This window comes from Paraphaeosphaeria sporulosa (assembly GCF_001642045.1).
Source record: "Paraphaeosphaeria sporulosa strain AP3s5-JAC2a unplaced genomic scaffold CC84scaffold_12, whole genome shotgun sequence".
NCBI classification, from domain to species: domain Eukaryota; kingdom Fungi; phylum Ascomycota; class Dothideomycetes; order Pleosporales; family Didymosphaeriaceae; genus Paraphaeosphaeria; species Paraphaeosphaeria sporulosa.
In genome coordinates this window covers 24837-49419 of record NW_017253371.1, presented here as the reverse complement: position 1 = coordinate 49419, position 24583 = coordinate 24837, and the positions used below count along the sequence as shown (strand labels likewise).

The window sequence follows — 24583 nt, the reverse complement described above, 5'->3', positions numbered from 1 at the left end:
GTCGGGTTGGCGGGCGAAAAGCTCGATGGCGTGTATCAACGAGGGGCTGGTCTGAAATCTGTCACATGGAATCAGCAACTGGCAGCCTCGAAACACGCTCGAGGGTCTGGCGCTGTGGGCTGTGGGACTGCAGCGGCCGCTGGAGGAGGAGGAGTCGCTATGGCATCTTCGCATTGTCGAGTTTCCACGTCATCCTGTCGATGGCCGGGTGCCTGCAACGGGGGGCGTGTCTGCCTGTCCTCCCACGGCGTCGGGGGCAATTGCGTCCCAACCGCTCCGGCGGCCAGCGTGGAGCGGCCGCAGTGCGCAAGGGCGGTCGTCGGGGGGGTTGCAATGCTCGTGCCGGCTCGGGAGGCCGGGGTAGGGGTAACGCAAGAGAGGAGCGACTTACCAGACTCTGGTTTGCGGGTGGCAGCCGATGCGGTGCGCGGCAGCAGCGTGGAGGTCAACGAGAGACGCGAAGGGAGCACGAGGGCGTGGGCAGCGAGCGGGACGGCGTGCGCTTCGAGCTGCGGGACAAGGGAGAGGAGAGCTGGACGTCGGCGCGCACGGGCCTCTCAAAAGTTGAAATGATGCTGGTCGCGGGCGGGAATAGGATAGGGAGTGCTAAGGAGCAAGTGGTAAGTGGTAGCCCGCCGTGGGATGATCTGCCGATGCACCAAGCAACATCGACTCCGTGCAGTGCAGCGGTAGCGCAGTGCAGGCTCGGGGGGCAGGCCCGTCGTCCTACAGTGTCTGTCTACGGGACGTCGCCCGCCGTGCACGGCATCGCCAGCAGCAGCAGCAGCAGCAGCAGACGCGCCGCGCCACGGAGGAGCCTCTTTGAAGCGCCGCCTGGGGTGGCTGTTTGTGTCTGGCGCCGTCGCGTCTTGTCCTGTTGCAGCGCCGGCCGGCCCCAGTGCCCGCCCGCTTGGACAAGGCAATAGACTGGCCGTCATGTAAGCCGCGCTCTATTCTTGGCTGGTTCAGGGCACGTCGGCCCAATCCAGGGACGCCACCGCCGCTAACGTGCTGCTGCTATGCTGCTGCTGCTATGCTGCTGGGCTGCTCTGGCTGCTGGCCTCCTGCGCAGCCGCGAGTGTGGCCGCGAGACACGACCGCGACGACCTCTTCCGTCGAGGGCAGCCGTTGTCTCAGGCCGTCGTCAGCTCGACTCCTCCCTGTCGACGCACCGCGCTGGGGGGGTCTCCGCGACGGCGCACCTGCAGCAACCCCGGCCTCTACATTTGCCTCTCCTAGCGGCGTCTGCTCTGCGCTCTGTCCACGACGGCGTGCCCGCAATGAGTGGCCCACATGTTGGGCCATGGCCTCTTCGGAGGCAATAGGTAAAAGACAGGGCTACCAGGGTGAGGACATGGCAGCGTGGGCCAGCAACAGGATTGTAATCAGGCTCAATCCAGCGCCGGGAGCTTCCCAAGAGGCGGCTTCGCGACGCCGCAGTGCACACTGATCGGAGCCTCCACGATGGTGCCTGGCGAGGGCGATACGCGATCGCCGCCTTCGCTAACACGTTCCGCCGCCCGCTTGCTGGTGCTTGTGCCGAAGACGCTTCCCACAAGCACTTGCTTCCCAGCCGCATCCACCTCCCACACCCCACCATCGCCAGCATGTCGACGGCCGCCTTTGCACCTCGGGCGGCCACGCGCATGAGCACACCCAGCCATGGCTCCGAGCACACGCCCCTGGCGATGCCTTCCCTACAGCACCCGCACAGGCCTTTGCAGATCCCACAACGCCTATCACTCTCCTGCTTCTCCACGAGGTTGCAGCCGCTGACAATAAACTTGCAGCCTCAACCTCCAGCCTCCCGGCCATGACAGCATCGTGACCTCGCTCTGAGCAATCGACATCATGATGACATGGCGGGGTTCTACGAGGCCGCGCAGTGGTCCCGCATTCTACCCAGTCTTGTGCTGTCTCCTTCGCAAAGCTAATGCAAATCATCTCGCTCGTCTGCGTTGTCGAAGCAAGTGACCACCTCGCCGCCGGCGGTGTGGCTTCGCGTGCCGAATCGCATGTCTTCGCCCAAAGGCCGCAGTTCGCGAGGTTCGCCAATCGTTCCCACTCCGCCCAACTCCGCCCAGCCGCTGGCTGGACCCTTCTGTGAAACGTCCCGCAACGTCGCTGATGACGCCGGTGAGCTTTAGCTCTCCCGCCTCTTCTCGCCAGCCTCCTCTTGTGACTTCCAGCATGCTCAGGGTCGATTGCGCAATCGAGTCCTGCATCTCCAGCACATGGCTGGTTTCTGCAGGCTAGAGTGAAGGCTACACTCGTCATCGGCATATCCTAATATCCGTCGTCGATCCATCGCAGATCATCGGCGGTTGGGACTCGCTACCCACCTGCATGGCATCGCAGGCTAAGCGCATGCATGGCCTAAGTCTCCTTGGACTCCTGCTATAGCCCCGCAGCCCTCAACGTCTTTCGTTGGTTGGAGAGGTAACCTCATCATCGCCGCCGGCGCAGCCACACAAGTATCCACAGTGTTAGAAATCCCCTCCTGACCCTCTCCACTGGCATTGGTGATGGCCCTTCAAAGTTTGTGGTCACGACCATAAGTTACCGGGCCAATTCTAATGAGACAGACATTGGAGAAGTAACATGAGAAGGTGTAGCCTTCTGCCAACGGTCTGCAGTGTTAGCAGGTAGAATAGCACGCTATCGTTGGCATGCATACACCATGTCAACCTCGCTGAAGCATTAGCATACACATCCACAAGCCGAACGTCCACGTCTGATCGAAGGCCTGGGACTATACGAGAATTGACAGCGACATTTGGACCATGATTTGCAGTGCTCTTCTATTCGGATGCCATAGCATGCAACGCGACAGGACACTAGGTCGAGTTGTAGCTTGAACGACGATAGCGCGAGAGTGCTCAATGTGTGTGAGAACTTTCCTCTTACAGGCCTTTGCAGGCTTGTTTGTAAAAGTCATATGCCAAAGAAATCTATCATAAAAAGCCTGGCGACGCTAGACAGTTACTACATGTCAGATATCCAATACGCGTGGAATGACGGCCTGAAATCAATCTCAGTGATTGGAACGCACATCATTGCGTTCACAATACAGATTCAACATCGATGAAAGAACGCCAAAAGCAGCTCTCAAACGATTGTGGACTCACTCCTCGGTTTATCGCTCCCTAATAATGATGAGCACGAGTTGAGGTCTGTGGCGACTTGGGGTTGAGATGTGGTGGCATGTATACCCGTGGGCTGCTCGATCGGAGACTCGTGTGTCTCTCTGGTGTAAAAAGGTGTGGTACGCCAATGGAGCACTGTCTGCACATTGCGTGGACGTTACCACTGTGACGGGCCCTACCGGTCAACGGCTTCTCAAGCATCCAGTGAAAACCTGCAAATACCTTAATCCGATGATCGCTATATACTCATCATTTGTCGTCCATTTGATCACAATATATGATTGCCTACTCCACTCACCTCACTACCCCCACCTTGTAATCATAACAACGTGTGGCGTGGTAAGCTTCGATGCCTGATCTTGATCACTGCTCCACACCCCTTGGGAGATACAAGGTCCAATCCCTTCTCTTCGTAAGTCCATATCATTGACAAAGAATACATATTGTCTCGTGTACATCGAGGCGAAGCAACCTTCTCATATTCTCGAGCCCCTAGCCTCAAGTGTTCTTTCCCTAGCGTCCAATTCGGCTTCAAGGCAAGACACCTTCCGAAAACATACTACACTAATCATAAGTAGCCGATGGTATTGCGTTTATAATTCTTGATAACCTCGAATGGCGCTACTTACATAGTGTGTCTTGGATTGACGGCATGAACGCGGCTCCACGCCGTGAGTTTTTGACAGCAAATACGACACCTACTGACGAAACTGGAATACTACGATGGCTTTTGATCCTCATATGACTACTCGTGACAGCAAATCATTGCTGTTCTGGCCTTTTGAGGCACGTCCACCTAGACAACGACACCCCACATCTCCACCTTCATACGCTAAGAACGAAACGTTCGAATGCAGTATATGCACCGAAAGACCACCGATGAGATACTTCCTCAATCGCTACAGCGCCATAATGTCTTATGCTTGCTATAAACTGCTCTCGTTGAGATGACAATAAGAATTCGAAGTCCGTCTGTAGACCTTGTCACTTTCGATCTATTGTCGAGCAATTTCGAACTCGCGGCGCTGAGCGAATCCAGTGCATCAAGACAGACTTCGTGCCGCCATACTCTGATCAATCATGGGAATACTTCGCAATCCGCTGCCTACCATACCAGGTACAACCTGACTTCAACGAAGAACTGGCCCAGACGATCCAGGAATGCGATGAATGGATTTATCCAGCAGGTTGCGGCTGCGAGGATGGCTGAATCGCTACACCGAACATGACGAATGGATGGCCTCGCGTCGAGTGTCCATCTTGCAGCGGCCGCTTCTGAGCTACGTGCCGCGGGCCGTGGCATCCAGGTTTATTGTGCCAAAACTTTCAACGCTCGGGACGCTGACAGAAACGTTCCCCCTTTCTCTTCAAGGATAACTTCTCTAGTGTCTCCTCCCCCGATAGAGGCCAGACACTCATCATCAAAGATGGCAGATGCAACCACATGTGCCGCGTCGATGCGCACTGCATTTCATGTGGCGTCAGGTGGAAAAGGTTCATCTGATGAAGAAAGACAATCCCGTAGTGACGAGGGTCAGGTTGCCATTCCGATGCATCGGGTCGTGGGTCTGGATACAAAGAGCAAAGTGTGGGGCTTGGGAGAAAAGAGAAAAGAGAAAAAGATAGGACGTGTAGTTTGTGGCTCATCTCGATAGCGGTCATGATTACGATGAAGATGGTGTAGATCGGGGTGAGGATGAACATGAGGAAGGCAATTGGGACGGTGAATATGGACGAGAGGAGCGGGACTAGTTTGATTTGACGTTGAGAGACTAGAATCGCTTGCAAACTAGCAGCTCAAGATTGTGAACAGAGACTCATCGTGGTTGCCCACACCCTGACCGCTGACCGTCACGAATGCCCATCGTGAACCTGTAAGTATACTAAACGTATATATCTAATCACAATATGTTGGTCTATTCTGTCACACCATCATGCATGCACATGAGGCTGTCGTAACCATGTACCTGCACAATGCCTTGTACAAGTGAGATCTTATGTCTTTTTATATCCACCTTCCATTGTCAGTTGTATTCACTCTCTGGATCCCGTACGCCCTTCTCACACAACACCGTTCTTACCACTGGAAGCTAATAAGAGCTTCGGTCCGAATTTGATTTGGTCATTTCAAGCATGACGAACCCCTCCATTGTTCCGTACTACGGCAACACCGTCTTGCGATTCGACTCCACACAGGGATGGTACCCTACGCATCTTGGCTTTACTGCACAGGCTACCGCCGATCCGAACAACACGCCAGTCGCTCCTAAGAACCCTTTTCATAGTGTCACGCAATCCCTTGTCACACACTCGCGTGATCTTGTTGCCCTCGAGTGGGATAATGTGCGCAGGGAAGCTATGGCCATAACAAAGGGGGTTCTCGAGCGTGAACGGGTGCAGCGAGCCGAGCATGCGGCTAGAGCAAGGGCATTCGACCGTTGGATAAACGTTCGTGACGAGAAGCAGAACTAGAACAAGGAGCGCGTCGTGATGGCATTCATAGGCACAGATACCGTTCCATCCAAAGCATAGGTGAATCACGACCACTGTGGGTATCAGTACTTGGCCTTTTCCTGTGCCAATTTCGCAACGTTTGGGGCGTTGCGTACACTCAGGGTCATTGGCTCATCCTCGAAGAGCGTAATGAGCGCCTGTGCAATTTGTTTATGTGCGGTTCCCAAGGATTTACAATGCCTCGCGTGCTAAAGCCTCCCAGCACCCGCAAGTATAGTACAATTAAGCTAATTACCTTCGAATCAGAGAGCGGCAGCAAGACTGAGTTCCCCAAAGTGGCAGAAGTGATGTGAAGACGGCGTTGACGCTGGCGATACCAGCCACAGCGACCAGGATGAAACAGCTTGAAGAAACGCAAAGAAGACCTCCTTATATGTATGCCTCAAGGTATCCATCTACTAGAACCTGCACTGCAGGTCCGATTTTATCGCGATTCAAATCCGTAAACACCCAATCACAGAAAGGGTTTCCATCAACCCTTTCTCTCCACTTCCGGTATTACCTGTTACAAACACTCCAAATAGTGTTCGCCCCAACGCTGATAAATCCCCTCGATTTCCTCGATCCTATGCCATGTAGAACTTCCGCAGTAGTGTTGTTACGTCGTGTGTCTCCCGACCCGCATGCTTCGTCGCAATGAATTCGCACCTGGACCGGAATTCGGTTGAGCATCGCCGAACCCGCATCCTCCGTCTCTTTCCTGGGCAGGTATCACAGCCGCGCATTTCCCAGAGTTTCTCCCGCAACAAGCGGACGCGCAATCAGCATCTGATGCGCATACACCGGTGATGAATTGAGTTCCAGGCGCTTTGCCGGAACCTGTGCCAGCCGCTGAAGTTGCAGCAGGAGATGATCCTGTGATAATCGAGGTAGTAATAGTCCTAGTTCCAGCTGCAGCGGCTCCGGTGTTTGCGTTCGGTCCCGCGTTGGGTGCCGGGTTCCCGAAACCACACCCACCATCTCTTTCTTGCGCAGGAATCACGGCAGCACAAAGCCCACTACGGAATCCGCAACACTGTGTAGCGCAGTCTGCATCGGAAGTACAAGGGCCAGTGATGAACTGTTTGCCCTGGGCAGTAACGTAAAGAGATACTGACGGCTCGTTAGTCATCCAGCTTAAAACTCATATAGAAGTATCCTACGGTTGAACAAAACAAGGATTCTAAGCAACGGGGCCATATTATGTGAGATATATCGTTTACAGAGATCTCTAGAATGTATATAAGGACTGCTTGACTTCTCCTGGAAGTATTCGGGAAAGAGTGAGAAATGCGATGTGGAGGGTGCTCTTCGAAGCCACTGGTATGCCTAATGAACTAACCACAAGCTTGGAATCAACGTCCACTTTATATCTGGAGTAACATTGTAGGTTTGATTCGGAATGATCCACTCTGATACTACGGACTATGCCTGAGGTAGAAACGCCTTGTCCCGAAACACGAGGGCTTCTTTGTATCCTCAAATGGTGAATACAAGCAGCGGTCAGTATCATTGGTCAATGGTCTACGTGAAGCGCTGGGCACCTTGTTTTGGCGGCAGTTTGGTTTACGAATGGGGCGGGAGAGGCGATCATCATCGTCACGGTTTAGAAACAGCTGAATCGAGCCGGTGGCTGTGCTCAGCTTTATGCGTTTGAGTTCATCAAAGGCCAGCGACATTGGCGTCCGTCGAGATTGGAAGTCAGGCTTGATTTCCAGTGTGCACGGTCTCGTGATGAACGACAAGCGGCACGTCAACCCAATCGGAGCCTGGCCTACAGTACCCACTTTATCAGCGCCGCATGCGCCTGTTGCAGAAACTCAAGCCTCAAGGCATTTCGGGTTTCTCTTCTGTCTGAGGTATCTGCGAAGCGTTGCCTGGAAAAGTCAGGGGTTTCCCTTTTTGGATGGTGGGGTTGAACCGCGGAGAGGCGACCCAAACACCAATGGTCGCAGAACGCCCAACAGCGTCGGAACTTTGTATCAACCATACTTCTACAACGACGAAGCCCTGGCATATTCTCATGCGTTCTCTTTCTTTTGTAAGCCTCAGACGCCGTGTGCCCGGGTCGCTGCTTCCGGGTTTCTCATCGATACCACCTTCTCATGTCGCGTGTGTGTAAGATACAATATAATGTGCTGATGCTCTAGTTCTCTAGTGTTTTCGATGGCTTGGCAAGCGTCCCAACCATGCGATCCGATGGCAACTACGTATGTCAAGCAGATGATGAGTGGCAAAAAGTTCGCTGAAGTATGAGAGATCACTTCACATTTTGTAGCGTCACGCGATCAAAAATCTGGTGCATACATACTATGAAGTGCGCAACCGCTCAAAGATACACCTGGAAGGATTCGCTTGTGTTGTGGAAAGATGGGGGTTTCCATGGAGCCAACCATCATCTTCATCTCTCCTGTTGCCCGGACGATCCAATCGGCTATTGATCTGTCTTTCTTTCTCTTGAAGCAATACCATATCGTAGATCCGAGCATTGCGGCATTGATGCGCATCATTTATACGCCATCATTTGCGTTCCAGACCCGACTTCACGTTCTTCTCGAACCTTCGAGTATATCGCTTGTATAAATCGCAGGTGGGTAGCTCAATCAGCAACGTTAGGAGTTCAGGGTAGCCTGCTAATACCCTGTCGATGCCTATGGTACTTGGCCTTGTGTTTGTGGGACTTTGTAAAGGTCCTTGGAGCTTGAGAACAATTTATTCCGGCTAGAGATACACGCTGCAAGAACAGGTGGGACTACCCGCTACACTCAGCTAACGTCGCCCGGGGCCGGTGCAAGTTGTTTGGTAAGAATCGACCAGAGGTGCAACTCTCAGCTATCACAAGTTGATGCTGAGTATGGAGACAGTACATACAACGAGACTTAATCACATCATCGGGCTAGCATATGGTGTTATGGTTTATCATTTCTCAGCTACGCGCGATTGGTGCATCTTTGACGCTCTAATTATACTGCACGTATGTAGTGGGGTACATGTAGTCAGCGCTGTGTACACCAAGGCCGGATCTTGCCTAGTCTCTACCTAAACATAGGTAGGATCTTACCGCCCCGCTCTTATACCAGTAGATATACAGACGCTCTCTATCCTCTTCTTCTACCGTTCCCCTGATACCTAGATAGTTGGCAAGATATCAACAAGACGACAATGGCGACAGCTCAGTCTTGTTCTGCCCCATTAGGTCATCACATGGTGTTCACCATCCCCCGCACAGCATCCCATCTATTATTGAAACTATTGAATTTACCCCAACAGCACTCAGTTTATCGTCACTCGAATAATCAGGATGGATATATGTTCCTTCCTGCTGCAGCCCTACGCTTCAGACAGTCTCTACCAGGAAAGGCGATCCAAGAATGGTCAGAGGAAGAAAAGACAGCCCTGAAAGATGCGATGCAGGGTAGCTTTGATGACTGGCTTGGCTTGATTGAGGAAGCGGAGAAGCAAGGCAAGAGTACCTTTGTCAAAGAACACCTGAACTGGATGGCATCTCCTGCTGCCGAGGCTCGTCTGTATGGGCATCAAAAGAGCAACTCGAGCACTACAACACAATTCCAAGTGCACTGGAAGACTCAACAAATAAGCGACTCAAGAAAGCAAGATAACATAACCTATCTTCCTGACGCGTTCCTGCTCCAGGAGGTGAAACCCACCTTTCTCATCCGCCATCCCGCTCTCACGTTCCCCAGCTGTCTGCGTACAGCCATGGATAATGAAGGCGCCTCATCGGTAATAGACGGCGAGAAGATCCAACAGTGGGAATGTACCTACTTTTGGAGTTTGTCTCTGTACACCTTCTACATCGAATCGGCTGCGGAATTCGATCGCAGGAGCTTTGTTGATGGAGTTAAATATCCAATTGTGCTTGATGCGCAGGATCTCGGGGACGAAGCTCTTGTGAGAAAATACGCAAAGGCTGTGGGGCTGGATGAAGAGAAAGTGCGTTTCACGTGGAAGGCTGCGGAAGAGACAGAGCTAGCCAGGCTTGGAAAGGTAGAGAAGAGAATGAAGAGCACCATTCTTGCGAGTAGTGGGATTGAGGAGGGCAAGTTGAATGCTGCGCTAGACATAGAGAGTCTGAAGGAGGAGTGGCATAGCGAATTCGGAGAGATTTTGAGCGAAAGGCTCGTGAGGCTTGTCCATGGCAGTACAGAGGCTTACGAAACGCTCAAAAGCGTGAGGCTGAGATCTTGACATAGTTCGGTTAAATACAAATGTCTCCATAATGAAATTACTACGGTTCTATTTGGGTTTGGGGGGGGGGGGGGCCGGTGACGAAGCGGTCGACCATGTTCATGACAACTACCCTCTTTGCACGGCAGTCATCACCTTCGGCATCAAAAAGTCCGACAAGATCGAGATGTATAGTGGATACGAGGTTGGAACCTTGTTTTGGAAATAAACATGATGAGGGAGAAGATCATTGGCCTGGTTAGAAGAAGAGAAAGACTGCTCAGGGGGGTGGTACCGCTTCCAAGAACAGAACGGGAGGCGCCAAGGGGGTGGACGAGTAGGCAGCGGAAACAGAGGCTGATGCGGAAGGTACCATTCGATGTTGCAACAGACCAAGAGTGGGAAGAAGACGAGGAGGTGGAGGATGAAGAAGGGGACGAAACTGACTCGGCGGCATTCTGATTCATCCTACAAGTCGACTGACGATGGTGGGGAGACATGATGTGAAGACGAAGGACACTGATAGTTCTTTACTGCGATGCGCTCCTGCTTCAGATGCGGGGTGTGCTAATCGTAGCCGACGGGGAAAGAGCGACGGGCATCCAATCCCGCACATCGCTCCGCTAAATATGTCAACACCGCCGTCTTTCCAGCATCAAATCCATTCTTCCTGCATTCAAGTCAGTACATCACCCTCGTTTTGATGACATCATACAATTCTGCTTTGTTGAGCTCCAACTTGAGGAAAGCGATCAAATTGCCTCTCTAGCTGGAAAATCGATAGAATTGGAAGGCTATTGGGAGAGTTGTTCATATGTACGCAGCAATTTGCAGGAAATTATTTATGATATACATGGTGGTAGACAGGAGAATAATGAACAGCTTTTAGAGTGGCCCAAACACTCTACAAAACGACGTGAAAGGTGTCACTACTAAACTTTTTGCTATGACTTGATTCTACCTGGAATAAGACGAATGGCGAAGTATGGTCCTGTGCGGAAGTTCTAGTCTGCCCAATGTGGCTACAACTTGAAGCCCGTTGAAATCGTACTTAGAATATCACCAGTCAATCCAGATCTACCAGGTGAAATCAGGTATCGTATGTAAGTGCCATAGGTAAGTTGCTATGCACATACGAGTTGAGCATCACCAACAGCGATACAGAATATATTAGACAAATTGTACTTCACTACCTGATACTGTTGGTAAACCGCGAGAAACGGTAATAATTTCGATAGCCCACTGCTCATACTCGCCAAATGCACCTGCCGGAGGGACTCGTCTCAGGCAAGAACTTACACAGGCAGCGTTGCGCCACGGCATTGGAAAGGTATTTCCAACCAATCAAAACTAATTACGCACCGCCCCACACTTGCAGTGAGCGCACCCGGTTTTTCGGCTTACGAGCCTGGACAACTTGAGATTTGTGGAAACGAGGACCGTCATGATATCTTACCTGCAGATGCTATCTGAATGAGGTGCATAGGAGGAAATGTCATGAATGCATCGTCCAATAGACAATGATTGCGCACCTGGACTGGATTGAATAGACTAGTAAGATAAGGCGTAAGTTGCCGAAGATTTAAGAGAAGATGAAATTTGTAAGGAAGATGGAGTTGAGCGGAGATAGACGATCTGTTCCCTTCAGGCCGATGCATTCTCCTCGCTCTGTGGCATGCAACCTATTAGCATCGGAGCAAATATAAATTCAGCGAGTTTCCCACAAACCATCGTGCTACCAACACCACAACACTTTTCTACTCTTCTAAGCTTTCGGAAAAGAAGCAAGAAGACTATTTGTATCAATGTCAGAACCTCCAGCTTACACTGGCTACTTCTTCCCGGGACGGGAAAATCTTCGCCACGATATCTACTCGACCATCTGCGCCGCGCAATCATCTCTTCTAAAGCAACCCCGCAAGGTCGTTTTGATCACGGGTGCAGGCCGTGGCATCGGGCGCGCCACAGCACTCCAGTACGCTCACGCGGACGTCTCATGTATTATACTTTGCGCTCGGACTGCTTCGCAGCTCGATGAAGTACAGTCTGAGATCCATAATATCAATGAGAGCATACGGGTCCATAAGTTCTCGATGGACGTCACCGATGACTCCGCCGTAGCCCACTGTGCGGAAGAGGTCCAGAGCACGGAAGGTCGGCTGGACGTTCTTGTCAACAATGCTGGCAGCAGCGCCCCCTGGGTGCCCATCTCGGAGAGTGATCCCGAGCGGTACTGGGGCAGTCTTACGGTCAACATCAAAGGACCCTATTTATTCCTACACGCATTCCTGCCATTGTTGAAGATCACTGCTCGGGGATACAATACCACCACCACGGTCATAAACATGACAAGTGTTGGCGCGCACACCGTCTATCCGGGTCTAAGCGAGTACTGCATTGGAAAAGTAGCTCTCAATACCTTGACCCAGTTTGTGGATGCCGAGTACAGAGAACACGGCATCCAAGCTTTCGCAGTGCACCCTGGAGGCATAGATACCGAGATGGCCCGGTCAGACGAGACATTTATCAAAGGTCTTGAGGGACGTAAGTGCTCCTTTATGGATGTAACACGTGATCCTTGGATGTATGCTGACAATGCGCAGTTTTGATTGATACCGTGGAATTGCCTGGGGGCTTCTGTGTTTGGCTCAGTGCGGCGGAAAGGAAATGGCTCAGTGGAAGATACCTGGCTGCTCCATGGGATGTGGAGAGACTAGAGCAGATGCAAGACGAAATCGTTGCCGGAGATAAGCTAAAGGCTAAGCTTGTGCTCTGATAAAATCAAGGTTGGACTGTAGGCTTTCGCTGCGCCGTGGTCAAGCAGAAAAGATTCGACGCACAAATTGCATGAAAGTAACTCTACAATGATTTAAGCACAGAGGATCATGCCTCCGGACTTTTTAATGGCATTATTCTGCTTGCCTACAGACCTCCAAGGTTTCGGAAACAAATGCAGCACCGTCCTATTTTTAAACGTCAGACTTCGTGGTCGCTCCAAGTGCTTCTCCGCTCTTCGGGATCAGGAAGTCGCTCGAAGGCACTCTCCCATCGCTTAGCCTAGCCTTCTTCAGCGTACTTGGATCCACACTGACAAAGCTGGAGTTGGACCACGTCCCACTCTGCCACGAATTACCCGAAGCCTTGACAGTTGACACGAGTGTTACCTGTGAGCTACCAACATTACTAACTGCTATATTTGACTTGAGGGTTGAGCTCGAGCTGCGGAAGTTGAATCCCACGTCGCCGTTGTTCCAGGCGGTGTTGCGTTCCATCGTAAGGCTTCCAGGATTACCATTGTCGATGAAGCCTTTCTTGGCATTCGAAAAGGCAATACTGTTGCGCACGATATGGTTTGCAGGCGGATTATCAGTGATGCCGAGCTTGAAGCCGTTTCCGTCACCGTTGAAGTCGGAAAACCCCCATCGGTTGATTCCATTCCCCCATGCGTACACTTCCTCGATCGTGACTGGGGAACCGAACATGAATAGGTCAAGTCCATCATCAACGTTGTCCCAAAGCCGCGCGTTGCGTAGGACATTGCCCTCGCCTGATCCCTCTTTGCAGGCAAAACCATCCGCGGATTCGCCGTTCTTGCGCGGGTCCCGGTTGCGGTAGGAGTCCAGGTAGAGTACGGTGTTGTTCGCGGAAGCTCCTTCGATTTGGAAGCCAGTTTCATAGTTATCATGTGTGGTGATAAGTTCATAATAATTATGGGAAGCGTCACGAGCGTAGATGCCGTATGGTCCGTTAATCAGCCTAGTGCATGTCAATTGAGATAACCTTGGCACTATTGCGTGATACTCACTCTAAGTTGTAGAACTTCCAGTAATTGGCATTTTGGATATGGAACACGCCACGCTCCTTATTGGGCAGCGATTCGTCCAGTCCGTACGGAGTGCCAGGCAAATCTTCGCCATCGATGATGACCTTCTCCGTCTGGTATGAGCGAACTGTTATTGGTGACGTGCGAGTGCCGTTCGTTTTGAATTGAATATTCGTCGCGGGCTTGTATGTTCCGGCTCGAAGATAGATAGTGTCACCTGCAGCCGCAGCATTGACTGCGGATTGGATGGATCCAAAGGGTGACGTTGAAGTGCCGCTGCCAGTGCCTGTAGGCGACACATAGATTTCCCTCGCATTCGAGAGACCACTCAGTGCAGATACAACAAACACAGCAGCTTTATGTATGTCAGGCATGGTGGATATTCGTGAGCAGTGTTCACTTCTTGGTGGAGTGTTGTGTTGGCCGCACTTGCCATCAGGCAAACGGTCAACTCATATATTTCACTGACATTGCTCCGGACATGGCAGCGAGGTGAAATCCGTCCGCCAGACTAGCTGCAGTACTGTTCTAATTTCTCCTTTCACTGTAAATGCAGAGAATGCTAGGGATCGAGGCTTGGCAATTGATTAGGGAGGGCATGGGTCGTGGTGAAACGTACCCCACCAATCGGAGGACGTGCTAGGCATATTGATTCGTTGTTTTAGTCGGATTGCAGTACCGCTTGGCGATCTAAGCATGAAATGTAGAGACTGCGCGTGTGTGCTCGAATTCTCCGTGAATGCTTGAATATAAAAATGTCATACGTTTCGCGGAGCGATATTGCATGTGTTCAAAGAACAACTATGTCTGCGAAATCTTCTGCTGTTCAGTCCTTTGCATCGTCTGTTTCGATGGGAGATTGCTCGTACCAAGCTTTCATAGAAAACATTACGTATGCTTTTCAAGTGCATGCCTTAGCTCATCGTCCGCTAGGAGTTCTTTCTCTGCACCCTCAATAATGGCTCTCAGCCCAGCTGCACAGTCTTCCAGCAACTTCTGTTCGTCCCCATCCAATTGAATTGGCATCGCACGCAATATACCCTTGCGGCCAATAACAGCTGGCATGCTAAGGCAACAGGAAAGATTGGGTTGGTAGAATGAGAGTGGGCGCACTGTACGGCTGTCGAACAAGATGTACTTGCAGATGCTGGCAGATACATTTCCGATGCCATAAGCGGTACATCCCTTTGCCGCGATGATAGCACCGGCTGCACCGCGCGTGTGACTTTCGATGTCAGCCTTGAACTCAGCGGTCAGCTGATCCGACAATGCGAGACGTAGTGGTGTTGATCCGATGCTGGCGTTGCTCCACGCAACGAATTGGCTATCGCCGTGCTCTCCGAGCACATAGGCATCGATGCTGCTCGGGCTGACTTGGGCCTTCTGCGCCAGGATGCCACGGAGACGGGCAGAGTCCAGACTCGTACCTGTACCGAGGACTTGTGATTCTGGAAGACCGGAAAGCTTACGGGCGAAGTACGTCAGGATATCTACGGGATTGGCGACAAGAAGCAGAATTGTGTGGGGCGATATGGGTGACATTGATGTGAAGATGGAAGAGAGGATGCGAAGGTTCCTGTTGAGGAGAGAAAGGCGCGATTCACCTGCAAGTAGATTCGAGTCAGAAGTCGTGTGCGGTGAAAGACTGGCTGCACAGAACAAGCTTACCAGGCTTCTGCTTCGCCCCGGCAGTGATCACTACGATATCCGCCTGTCCCGCCTCTTGATGCGTCCCAGCTCTGATTTTTGTCGCGGCTCGCCCACCATAGGTTGCATCGCCCAAGTCTCTCACTTGCGCTTCCAGCAGTTCTTTCTTCGGATCGACCAGAATAACCTCGCTGCAAATGGGATTTTGGAGCAGTGTATAAGCAAGCGTGGCGCCCACTTCGCCGCAGCCTAGAATGGCGATGCTGGTTTTCAGACGCTGTTCCGTCATGTTGATGCGGAAGGTGTTGTGAGTGGCCTGACGTGAGAGGAGGGTTGTACGTTCCGAAGAGTTAGTGACAGCCGTGTTCTGAACAACAGATAGAGATCGCGCGAAGCTTCTAATCACACGTCGCCGGATATATCGGTGGCAAGTCACGAGTCTTGAAGTGGAGCCAGTTCACGCAAGCACCTGCAGATAGGCAGCGCGATCAGGAGATTCACGTGTGATACTACGGCGTCGGCGCCAAGGGCTAGGCGTACCGACAGCCTCACGTACCCCGCTGTTCTGTCTGCTGCGTGCCGTCAATCCCGGGCAACAGTCCTCAGGTTGCAATTGTAACTGGAACTAGATGACATAATATCTACCAGCGCCACTGTCTTTGGCCCGTGGTCAATAATTCAAGTCGCACGTCGTGACGTCTTCAACGAAATGGGCCTCCCGATAGGACCGCGTCCACCACAAGTACCACGGCACAATAGTCAACTTGATCTTATGTCCCAACCATCCCGCATCATTGACCGTCTTGACCACACTCTGGCTTTCGTCGAAGGCGGTATCGATCCGTTGTCTTCTCAACCTTTCATACGCGTCAAACGCTTCCTTAACGGGCGCCCCGTCATCCTTCTCCATCCACCGCCCTAGACAACGCGCAAACAGAACGCCGTCTTCGAAGACGATGCCTGTGGACTCCCCTTGGGGGGGCATGGCGTGCGCAGAATCGCCTATCAACATGACGCGGTCCGTTGCCCACTTGCCACCTTTGTTGAGAGTGAAGACGGGCCAGAGATAGAGGTCTTGGGCGTCTTCGATGAGATGGTTTATGAGGGGATTTGCGGCGCCGGCGTAGCGTTCGAGGATGTCCTGTCGTGTTTTTTCTGCATCTGCGCCGCGGGCTTTCCAGCCGTCTCGAGATGCAATCTCAGGCACTTGCATGAGGGCACCCACGTAGATGGAGTCCTTCTTTTCGTCGTGGAAGGATGTTAATAGTATGCCTCGACGCCCAAAATTCATCGCAGACGTTTCGAAGTGCGTCTCTTCGTATGCGCCCGAAGCCGTCTTGCGGCGGGGCGCGAAGCCGAAGGCATTGCAGATGCCCGAGTATATGCTTTTACGTTCAGGCTCAACATGCTTGAGGCGGGTCACGGAGTGAATGCCGTCGCAGCCAATCAGGATGTCTGCATTCACAGTGTCGCCGTCTTCGAAGGTCAAGCTGACGCCGTTCGCACCTTCCTTGATGTCGGTAGTCTTTTTGCCGCATATCAGCTCGATGTTTGAGTGTTTTCTTATGGCAGCCAAGACACCCTTTAGGCTTTCGCCTCTGGTTATCCTGAGTGCCGTAAAGGGGGGGTTGCCTAGGCCTTTGCCTTCAGGGCCGCGAAAGCTGCTCTCCGATAATTTCGTGGAGGAATAGCTTCAGACGTTAATGTAAGCAGAAAACAACAACTTGTACCCCGGGCGCACGTACAGATCAAACACTTCGACCGCGCCGCACTCCTTGCCATAGTTGTTTGCCCGGATTTCCTGTAAAGCGCCCAGATGCGAAAGGAGCCGCAGAGCATTGGGGGTGAGATTGACAGCTCCGCCGATTGTGGCGGGCTCGGGTCGGATTTCATAAAGTGTGATTCGGGGCGGTGGTCGTGAAGTTGGGGCGTATTTGGCGAGAGCGAGAGCGGTGGTCAAGCCTGCTATGCCGCCGCCGAGAATCATGATGTTGAGTGGCGAGTCTAGTTGGGCCATGTGGTTGTACAGTGCACTGATTGCGTCTTGGGCAGAGGCTTTCAACTAGCCGTCGAGGCTCTGAGGCCTAAATAGATTCAATTTTGCATTTGATCCTACATGTACACGAAAGCTCCTGTTCCGGTCCGGTGCAGTAGGGCTGACTACATGGACTATTGTGAGGCAGCGCGCGAGCTTCGGCAAAGGTTGGGGAACCGATGGGCCGTCCCGAACGAGCCGGAGGCGCTAGTCTTTGGCAGCAATGTGCGAGCAACGAGCCGGCTCGTCGTTGGCATGTTATTTTGAGCATGCTTCCACGCACCGTGAGCGCTGCAAGGCGTACCGGCAGCACGATGGTCTTGGGCAAAAAGAACACAGATTGGACACAGTGTCAGGACACCACTCGCAGCGGCGGAGAGCCCTTTCTCGCTGTGCACTGCTCGGATGCACCTCTACTACAACATATCCTGCTCGGCCCTCCTCTTCTCCATCAGACGGATCGCTCGCTGTCGGCGCTCGTCGCGCAGCGTGATGAAGACCTGCAGGCAGTCAGTCGGAGGCGGCCACGGGCACAAGCACGGTGTCGACGTACCCAGAACCACACGGTCAGCTCGATGAAGCCAAAGGCGAAGACGACGCTGTTGTTCAGGTGGTCGCCGGCACCGCGCGCGGTGCTCCCAAGGACGCCGCCCGGCTTGAAGGCATACGCATAACCCGTCAGGCCAAACAGGAAGGCGAGGCGGACGGGCGTCTGCGTGCCCCAGTGTGCCTCGACGGCCTCGTCGGACATGGAGAGCGCGGTGAGGTCGCTGATGCCGAGCAAGGCCAGCAGGACTGCGATGAAGCCCGTGGCGGCCGAGGGCCGGAGGAAGTCGCGGGGCGTGGGCTGGGCAGGCGCGTCAGTATGCGGCGCGCTCATGCCGTGGGCACGGCACCCACCAGCTGCATGGCCTCGCCCAGCAGGAAGACAATGTTCTGCTCGGCAACCATGCGCGGGTTGCGCAGCACGAACACGGCGAGCGTGACGTGGAAGAGCGCCAGCGCGCGGATGATGGTGTAGGCCGACACGACGGCCATGGCGAGGGCGGCTGGGAGCGGGCGGCTTGATATGGCGTGCGAGCCTGTGTCTGTGTGCGTCTGCGTCTGGCCGTGTCCCTCTGCGCGCGTGTGTGTGCGCACTTGGAGGAGAGCTCGAGCTCCGCCTACCGTGCCCTCCCGATGGGGATTAGTGCCCCGCTGACAGTGCCTTGCCGTCCGGCCATGTCGTCGAGCTCCGCGACAGTTGCTCGGGGTGCCAACCAGCTGCTTTGCGTGCTGTCTTGCATCGCCATGGAGAAGCACACGTTGGCTCCGCGGGACGTGGAGCAGGCCGCCCCCTCGCACCCGCCCGTTGCGGCTCCCACGCGGGCGGGCAGGGCGACGACCAAGCGCGTTGCCATTGCAGTGCTCGTTGCTGTCTTCCTGCACGTGGGCTTCTTTCTCCGACACCCGCTCTCGCATCTGGTCCAAAGTCCATCGTGCCACCGGCTTCTCGACCAGCTCACCGTCGAGCAGCGCGCGCAGAAGATCCTGAGGGAGAATCCACTCATTGGTCAGCCCGGCCCAGCACCTGCATGTCGAAACCACAACTGATCCCGCCCATAGACGGCCACAATGATCTCTTGATATCGCTTCGTATGCGATACAAGAACCTCATATATGGCCATGATTTCAAGGAGAAATTCGAACACGGCGGCTTTCCCCAACACGTCGACTTGCCGCGCCTAGACCAGGGCATGCAAGGCGGTGCCTTCTGGAGTGCCTTCATGCCCTGTCCCCCTGGGAACGGAACAGACTTTTCTGATGAGAAATATGCTCCTAGTAAGCCAGCTCCCTTCAACTGCCTGCAAAGACATCATACTTAGCGCAGCAGTCGTAAAAATGACCCTAGAGGCCTTGGACACGTACAACCGTCTGGGTCTCGCGTATCCCAAATATTTCACTCTTACCCCCGACAGCTACGCCGCCGAGCAAGCCTTCAAAGCTGGTCGTCTCATCTCCCCTGTCATCATCGAAGGTCTCCACCAAATTGGCAACTCCATTTCTACTCTACGCCTATACCACAGACTTGGCGTTCGATACGCCACATTGACCTGGAACTGCCACAACAAGTACGCCGACGCCGCCCTTGAGTCGGACGAAAACTTCGCAGCTAGAATTGCCACGCCCTATTGGAATGGTCTCAGCCCTGCCGGCCGCGACCTCGTACTGGAGATGAACCGCCTGGGTATGCTGGTTGATCTCGCCCATGTCAGCACCGACACAATGCGTGATGTCTTGATTGGTAACGGCACTGAAGAGTGGAAGGGAAGTATCGCACCTCCGATCTTCAGTCACAGTTCTGCATATGCTATATGTCCACATCCGCGCAATGTGCCAGACGATATTTTGCACCTTGTCAAAAAGCGCAATTCCATTGTCATGGTCAACTTTAGCCCGGGTTTTGTGTCCTGCAAACCCGGTAAGACGCCATCTGATCTCCCCGAATTTGATCCAGAAAACTCAACGTTAGACCACGTTGTGAAGCACATCAAACACATTGGCGAACTCATTGGGTATGACCACGTTGGGCTAGGAACAGACTACGATGGCATTGAGTCTACGCCCGAAGGCCTCGAGGACGTGTCAAAATTCCCTAACCTCGTAGCTGAGCTACTTCGACAGGGCATCAGTGAAAAGGACGTGGGGAAGATTGTGGGAAGAAACATTCTCAGGGTATGGAAAGAAGCTGACGAGGTAGCTGCGAAGCTGCAGCAGACCGCTACACCGCTTGAAGATGATATACGGAGTCCGTGGTCCTCAGACAAGGACGAACTCTGAGCGCAGGGTAGTGGCATGCACCAAGTCGCCTACGGGATGGGTTGAAACGGACACAAGGACCAAGAATGTGAAGTAGTTGATCGCACCGTAGAGAGCTCTGAAAGCCTCCGAGTGTACATAGCCTAGCTGTTCCGGGTAAGTGATCTTATACCATCTCTACCGACCAAGTTATCGGATTCGTCGTTATGGTCACGCCCAGCATTCCCATTATAGCCCTGAGCCATTCAGGTGTGCCTATGTGTTCCAGGCACGTAGTGGCCAAAGAAGTGATTGCTCCCCAGGAAAACATGAACCAATGAAGCATGCCTTGATTGAATACTCGGCGGCTCAATCCATGGCACGAGCTGGGGTTGGTTGTGAAGCCAGCGTCCTGGATGTGACGCGAAATGTAGATTAATGCCTAAAGACAGAGCCGCCATTTTGTATGATTGCCGGGGATCGCTATGCATGTAAGAAACAGAAAGCAAAGACAAAGCCTAGGAAACGGAAACGGAAACGGAAACGGAAACACTAGAGGCCCGCTTACAGCTTCGCCTCGAGCTGCAGAACTTCCTCGTTCCACTGTCTGTGCACTGGTGCCCGTCTTGGGATCTCAGGCACCTCCTCTGGGAGGTCCTGCACCTTGGCGTCTTCCTTGCGTACCACTGGCTCCTCGAGGTAAGCATATTCTTTCCGCCACTCGGACAGCATGTTGACAGTGACGTTGCTCCCTCCGCAAAGAACAATGACAATCTTCTCGTCAGGGCGCACCTTGCGGCCGAGCGCCTTCTCTAGTCGTCCGTCATAGCACAATGCGACGTTGACTCCGCAGGCAAGCTCGACCATGATTCTCTCATCGTCGGCAAGGCGCCAGCACCCCATCGCTGCCTCGGCATCTGGGAGCACGACGCCCTTGAAGTTCTGCCGCTGGGCGGTATCCAGCGTCAGCTGCGTGACTCTCGCACAGCCCAGCGATGTAGCTTGTGATGTGATCCTGGGAAGTGTGACTAATTGGCCAGCGCGCACAGCAGCGGCGAGAGATTCCGCTCCGGCAGTCTCGACACCGACGACAGTTGTCGAGTCGGAAAGACGCAGGTCATCTAGAGCCATGGCGATGCCGTTGAGAAGTCCACCCCCGCCGACAGAGCATATGATCGCGTCGGCAGGACTGTCGGGCATCTGGGTGGCAATTTCGTACATGATGCTAGAGTTTCCGGCCCAAATATCGGGATGGTCAAAAGGCGGGGCGTATATGGCTGCTTCGCCAGCCTGCATTCGCTCTGTCAGTATTGCCTTCTCCATATCGTATGTCACGATGATACAACCGTAGGAGACATGAGTTGAGACAGTGATGTAACATACCTGCGGCATCAGCTCCTCCCTCATGTACTTGTCAGCATCCGCCCACGCATCACCATGCTGAAGCACCTCGTAAGCGCCAGCAGCTTTGATCTTGGTGACCATCAGCTGCTTGACAGTCAAAGGTACAACGACTGTACAGGCGACGCCGAGCGTCCTTGAGGCGTGTACGGCGGCGAGACCAGCGTTGCCGCCACTTGAGCAAAAGATGTGGGGGTTGTTGATGTGTGCGGGGAGTTCCTCAACTCGCTTGACGAGGTAGTGTCCTATACCTCTGCAACAAGTCAGTGTTCGCCCTGGAGGTGTACGTGGAGGGAGAAATTACCGTGACTTGAACGATCCTGACGGCTGAAGGGTCTCGAGCTTGAGAAAGATTCTGCTTCTACGATTTAGAATTCCCTAATCATGCGGATGTGTCTGAAGAGGCGCAAAAAGGCAACGGGAGATGGTGGTAATGGAGAAGTGTGACCGTACCATCCCGCTGCCTGCGACAGTGCATATGACTCTCTGAGAGGCGTCTCGACCCAGGGCCTCGACTGCTCCTGCGACGATTGGAGGAACTCGTTCACGCCCATGTTTCCTTGTATGATGGGAGGTCTTTCTTGAAAAATGATTTAGGATTGCTTTGACGCTACGGAAAGCTTCCCGAAAGGAATCAACAGCAACAGAAGGAAATGCAAGGGTAGGAGCTAAGAGGAATGCGAGGTATTAGAGCATACCGCGCAGTGCAAGAACTACTCCAGATACCTCTTATACCTCCCCAGATCCGTTTCCCTCCGCTTGCACCGGCCCCATACAGCCTACCCCTCGCACCCCTGTATCCATTACCCTATAATAGCGCGAAATTACCCTATAGAAATGCTTATCGCGCGTAGCCCATTGAAAACTCGGCTAACATGACTTTCCCATGACGGGACAACATGTTGAGTAACGTCGCGTTGGTATCGTGGCCAGTGGATGGATCCGTGATCCAAACAGGGTTGGGGTTTCCCAAGTCGGTTATCGACGGCATCGACCCGCCAAGCGATAATCAGGGGCGGTGATAGGCGGCAGAACACCCAGCAGAGTATGGACTACTGCGTGCTGACGATGGGCAGATGCACGTGTGGAAACCGCACAAAGGCTACGAGCGGATGCTAGAGGTAAGCGGTGGGAGGTCGGCTCTAGAAGCGTTCGCTATCTGCGCCAGGATCAGGTGTGATAAGAGGATGGTAGCACGTCAAAACGCTCGCCAATCCTGAAGTGCAACAAGTGACATTCCCAGCTCCCAATCTCGATCGCGCCGTCTATGTCGGATGTCCGTCGGAAAAGCGGACAAATGCCCGCCTACGGATGCAGTCCACGCAGGACTCTACCATTGCCCATCGAATGCGGAGCGGTGCAGCGGGCACTTTCGACACGTTCATACGCATCCAAGAGCCGTGCGGATCGGCTCCTATGCCGCTGTCTCGGGCACCTCAAGCAGAGCTTTACGATAGTTCCAGTAGTGTGCCCTTATGGGATCGAATCGGGAGGCGAGCAGGTCCAACGCCTTCTTGGCCTCTTCCTTGCTGCCCTCCTCGTCTGCGTAGATGTCTGCCAGGAGATCGAGCGCGTGGCTGGAGTAGATGTCGTCGGGCCGGTGCATGTCGGCAAATTCGAGGGCAAAGCTAGTGAGGGTCGATAAGGGCATACCGGCGGCGCGGACCACGCCCTTGATGTAGTTCCAGGGACTCTGGTTCTGGGGCGCCTTGCGGATGGCATACTTGGCGTACTCGAGCTCTCGCTCCGCGAGGCGCGGGCTCTCCATGCGCCCACCGTGGCCGCCGACAACGAGGAACCAGCGGTGGTTCCAAGCCGAGTTGTTGCGCACGTCGTCGTCGATCATGGCCTCGGTCCAGCGTAGCTCGTCGTCGCTGGCGAACAGGTCGAAGCGCTGGACCAGCCACTGGCGGTAGCTCCAGACGTGGTAGTTCTTCGAGTCCTGCTCCAGCATCGTGGCGATGAAGTCGGCCTCGCCGGCGGGCGAGCCCAGGGCGTCGACGATGGTCTGGCGGTGGTGCCAGATCTGGTAGTTCTTGAGGTGCTGCAGCGCCGTCGGATTGAGCCAGGCTATCTCGCGGGCGAGGTCGGCGCCCGTCTCGCGCAGCGCTTTGGCGCGGTAGAGCCTGGCTGGGGGTCAGCGTTGGTGTCGGTGCAAGTGCAAGTACCAGCGCAGAGCAGCGCAGAGCAGCGAAGTGCGCGGGGGTGCAGCAGGTGCCTCGTACCAGACGGTGTAGTGGGCGGGGTTCATCGAGATGATGTGCTCGGTGAGAGCCAGCACGCGCTCGCTGTACTCGTTGGCGGCCATGACGGCGCGCAGGTAGCCCATGGCCTCGCTGTACTCGTCCGTGTAGGCAATGGACGCGAGCGGATGCAGCGCGCCGTCGTCCTGCGCCAGCGGCTGGACGTCGCCCCAGGCGGGGTCGTCGTGGTAGTAGGTTGCATCGTCGCTGGCGGGCATCCTGGGGGCGAGCAGGCGCGACCGGATCAGCACTGCGAGGGCAACGTGGAGCAGCGCGCGGTATGGCAGCACGAAGGCGCCAGCGAGCAGCGCAGCCAGGGCCGCCATGGTGGTGGGGTGCCTGTGCTTGGCGGGCGCACCGCGCCGCTTTCTTCGCGCACCCGCCGACAACAGCAAGCCGCCGTCAAAGAAACACGCCCGGCGTGCGAACAATAGCAGGCTGCTGCCGACGACGGCCGCTGCAGCGCTTGCTGGCCCGGGCCACGAACAATAGCAAGCTGCACGTGTCCACTCGAACAATGCAGATCCCATCAGCCCAGCGCAGGCATGCTTATTGCGGCTGCGGCCTCCGACGAGCGTCACCGCGAGCACAGAGCTGCTTCATCAGGGCTTAGCTAAGCTGAGGGCCTGCCCTACGGAACAGGAGCAGCAGTAGAGATTGCGAGATGCGGACATGCTCCGTTGAGACGCGCATGCATGGCTTCCCATCGCACCTGCTACACCTTGCCCCTTGCATCCACTGACCATCTACCTTCCCTCCACTGACCATCTACCTTCCCTCCACTGACCATCTACCTTCCCTCCACTGACCATCTACCTTCCCTCCACTG

The 24583-nt window shown here is 54.0% G+C and overlaps 13 protein-coding genes across 13 annotated transcripts; 5 read left to right on the top strand and 8 right to left on the bottom strand.

The window, feature by feature from the left end:
* Positions 1–1019: 1019 nt before the first annotated feature.
* CC84DRAFT_1180328 (uncharacterized protein) lies at positions 1020–1325 on the top strand (the record flags this gene model as incomplete). The annotated part of the gene is made up of 1 exon (XM_018180466.1): positions 1020–1325. One exon carries the CDS (start codon positions 1020–1022, stop codon positions 1323–1325), a length of 306 nt encoding a protein of 101 aa, XP_018030648.1.
* Positions 1216–2739, bottom strand: CC84DRAFT_294100 (uncharacterized protein). The gene has a single exon (XM_018185769.1). It carries the CDS (start codon positions 2281–2283, stop codon positions 1504–1506), a length of 780 nt encoding a protein of 259 aa, XP_018030647.1. The 5' UTR covers positions 2284–2739; the 3' UTR covers positions 1216–1503.
* A 3169-nt stretch (positions 2740–5908) lies between these two features.
* On the bottom strand, positions 5909–7272 carry CC84DRAFT_293319 (uncharacterized protein). The gene is made up of 2 exons (XM_018185768.1): positions 6803–7272; positions 5909–6752 (listed from the first exon to the last, which is right to left on the bottom strand). The coding sequence occupies exons 1-2, from the start codon at positions 6837–6839 to the stop codon at positions 6259–6261; spliced, it is 531 nt and encodes a 176-aa protein (XP_018030646.1). The 5' UTR covers positions 6840–7272; the 3' UTR covers positions 5909–6258.
* Positions 7030–7895, top strand: CC84DRAFT_290916 (uncharacterized protein). Its single transcript, XM_018185764.1, has one exon. The coding sequence runs from the start codon at positions 7287–7289 to the stop codon at positions 7779–7781; it is 495 nt and encodes a 164-aa protein (XP_018030645.1). The 5' UTR covers positions 7030–7286; the 3' UTR covers positions 7782–7895.
* A 679-nt stretch (positions 7896–8574) lies between these two features.
* Positions 8575–9894, top strand: CC84DRAFT_1199247 (uncharacterized protein). The gene is made up of 2 exons (XM_018181610.1): positions 8575–9729; positions 9803–9894. The coding sequence occupies exons 1-2, from the start codon at positions 8802–8804 to the stop codon at positions 9832–9834; spliced, it is 960 nt and encodes a 319-aa protein (XP_018030644.1). The 5' UTR covers positions 8575–8801; the 3' UTR covers positions 9835–9894.
* A 30-nt stretch (positions 9895–9924) lies between these two features.
* On the bottom strand, positions 9925–10584 carry CC84DRAFT_1168394 (uncharacterized protein). The gene has a single exon (XM_018179388.1). It carries the CDS (start codon positions 10282–10284, stop codon positions 10108–10110), a length of 177 nt encoding a protein of 58 aa, XP_018030643.1. The 5' UTR covers positions 10285–10584; the 3' UTR covers positions 9925–10107.
* Positions 10585–11355: 771 nt separating this feature from the next.
* On the top strand, positions 11356–12810 carry CC84DRAFT_281785 (putative oxidoreductase ucpA). Its single transcript, XM_018185763.1, has 2 exons — positions 11356–12371; positions 12431–12810. The coding sequence occupies exons 1-2, from the start codon at positions 11633–11635 to the stop codon at positions 12601–12603; spliced, it is 912 nt and encodes a 303-aa protein (XP_018030642.1). The 5' UTR covers positions 11356–11632; the 3' UTR covers positions 12604–12810.
* Positions 12617–14319, bottom strand: CC84DRAFT_281699 (pectin lyase-like protein). The gene is made up of 2 exons (XM_018185762.1): positions 13633–14319; positions 12617–13583 (listed from the first exon to the last, which is right to left on the bottom strand). Exons 1-2 carry the CDS (start codon positions 14022–14024, stop codon positions 12797–12799), a joined length of 1179 nt encoding a protein of 392 aa, XP_018030641.1. The 5' UTR covers positions 14025–14319; the 3' UTR covers positions 12617–12796.
* Positions 14320–14521: 202 nt separating this feature from the next.
* CC84DRAFT_1168392 (LDH C-terminal domain-like protein) lies at positions 14522–15392 on the bottom strand. The gene has a single exon (XM_018179387.1). The coding sequence runs from the start codon at positions 15190–15192 to the stop codon at positions 14539–14541; it is 654 nt and encodes a 217-aa protein (XP_018030640.1). The 5' UTR covers positions 15193–15392; the 3' UTR covers positions 14522–14538.
* A 2356-nt stretch (positions 15393–17748) lies between these two features.
* CC84DRAFT_1221805 (uncharacterized protein) lies at positions 17749–18370 on the bottom strand (the record flags this gene model as incomplete). The annotated part of the gene is made up of 3 exons (XM_018183305.1): positions 17749–17832; positions 17886–18179; positions 18233–18370. The coding sequence occupies 3 exons, from the start codon at positions 18368–18370 to the stop codon at positions 17749–17751; spliced, it is 516 nt and encodes a 171-aa protein (XP_018030639.1).
* Positions 18371–18622: 252 nt separating this feature from the next.
* On the top strand, positions 18623–20152 carry CC84DRAFT_1102196 (uncharacterized protein; the record flags this gene model as incomplete). Its single annotated transcript, XM_018174953.1, has 3 exons — positions 18623–18884; positions 18938–19153; positions 19206–20152. The coding sequence occupies 3 exons, from the start codon at positions 18623–18625 to the stop codon at positions 20150–20152; spliced, it is 1425 nt and encodes a 474-aa protein (XP_018030638.1).
* Positions 20153–20565: 413 nt separating this feature from the next.
* On the bottom strand, positions 20566–22495 carry CC84DRAFT_281648 (tryptophan synthase beta subunit-like PLP-dependent enzyme). Its single transcript, XM_018185761.1, has 4 exons — positions 21965–22495; positions 21816–21869; positions 21494–21764; positions 20566–21400 (listed from the first exon to the last, which is right to left on the bottom strand). Exons 1-4 carry the CDS (start codon positions 22063–22065, stop codon positions 20675–20677), a joined length of 1152 nt encoding a protein of 383 aa, XP_018030637.1. The 5' UTR covers positions 22066–22495; the 3' UTR covers positions 20566–20674.
* Positions 22496–22925: 430 nt separating this feature from the next.
* On the bottom strand, positions 22926–23972 carry CC84DRAFT_1102443 (farnesyltransferase-like protein; the record flags this gene model as incomplete). The annotated part of the gene is made up of 2 exons (XM_018174966.1): positions 22926–23637; positions 23737–23972. The coding sequence occupies 2 exons, from the start codon at positions 23970–23972 to the stop codon at positions 22926–22928; spliced, it is 948 nt and encodes a 315-aa protein (XP_018030636.1).
* Positions 23973–24583: the final 611 nt, after the last annotated feature.

Excerpts from the sequence above, each read along its gene's own strand:
- CC84DRAFT_1168394 (XM_018179388.1), bottom strand. The coding sequence starts at position 10,284 with ATGCCGCCGAGTCAGTTTCGTCCCCTTCTTCATCCTCCACCTCCTCGT.
- CC84DRAFT_281699 (XM_018185762.1), bottom strand. The coding sequence starts at position 14,024 with ATGCCTGACATACATAAAGCTGCTGTGTTTGTTGTATCTGCACTGAGT. Across the intron at positions 13,584-13,632 it reads TGGAAGTTCTACAACTTAGA|GCTGATTAACGGACCATACG; the intron begins GTGAGTATCACG and ends GACATGCACTAG.
- CC84DRAFT_294100 (XM_018185769.1), bottom strand. The coding sequence starts at position 2,283 with ATGCCGATGACGAGTGTAGCCTTCACTCTAGCCTGCAGAAACCAGCCA.
- CC84DRAFT_281785 (XM_018185763.1), top strand. The coding sequence starts at position 11,633 with ATGTCAGAACCTCCAGCTTACACTGGCTACTTCTTCCCGGGACGGGAA. Across the intron at positions 12,372-12,430 it reads TATCAAAGGTCTTGAGGGAC|TTTTGATTGATACCGTGGAA; the intron begins GTAAGTGCTCCT and ends GACAATGCGCAG.
- CC84DRAFT_293319 (XM_018185768.1), bottom strand. The coding sequence starts at position 6,839 with ATGGCCCCGTTGCTTAGAATCCTTGTTTTGTTCAACC. Across the intron at positions 6,753-6,802 it reads AATCCTTGTTTTGTTCAACC|TATCTCTTTACGTTACTGCC; the intron begins GTAGGATACTTC and ends ACGAGCCGTCAG.
- CC84DRAFT_1168392 (XM_018179387.1), bottom strand. The coding sequence starts at position 15,192 with ATGTCACCCATATCGCCCCACACAATTCTGCTTCTTGTCGCCAATCCC.
- CC84DRAFT_1199247 (XM_018181610.1), top strand. The coding sequence starts at position 8,802 with ATGGCGACAGCTCAGTCTTGTTCTGCCCCATTAGGTCATCACATGGTG. Across the intron at positions 9,730-9,802 it reads TGCTGCGCTAGACATAGAGA|TACAGAGGCTTACGAAACGC; the intron begins GTCTGAAGGAGG and ends TGTCCATGGCAG.
- CC84DRAFT_281648 (XM_018185761.1), bottom strand. The coding sequence starts at position 22,065 with ATGGGCGTGAACGAGTTCCTCCAATCGTCGCAGGAGCAGTCGAGGCCC. Across the intron at positions 21,765-21,815 it reads TCAGGATCGTTCAAGTCACG|AGGTATAGGACACTACCTCG; the intron begins GTAATTTCTCCC and ends GACTTGTTGCAG. Across the intron at positions 21,401-21,493 it reads GGGAGGAGCTGATGCCGCAG|GCTGGCGAAGCAGCCATATA; the intron begins GTATGTTACATC and ends GAGCGAATGCAG.
- CC84DRAFT_290916 (XM_018185764.1), top strand. The coding sequence starts at position 7,287 with ATGCGTTTGAGTTCATCAAAGGCCAGCGACATTGGCGTCCGTCGAGAT.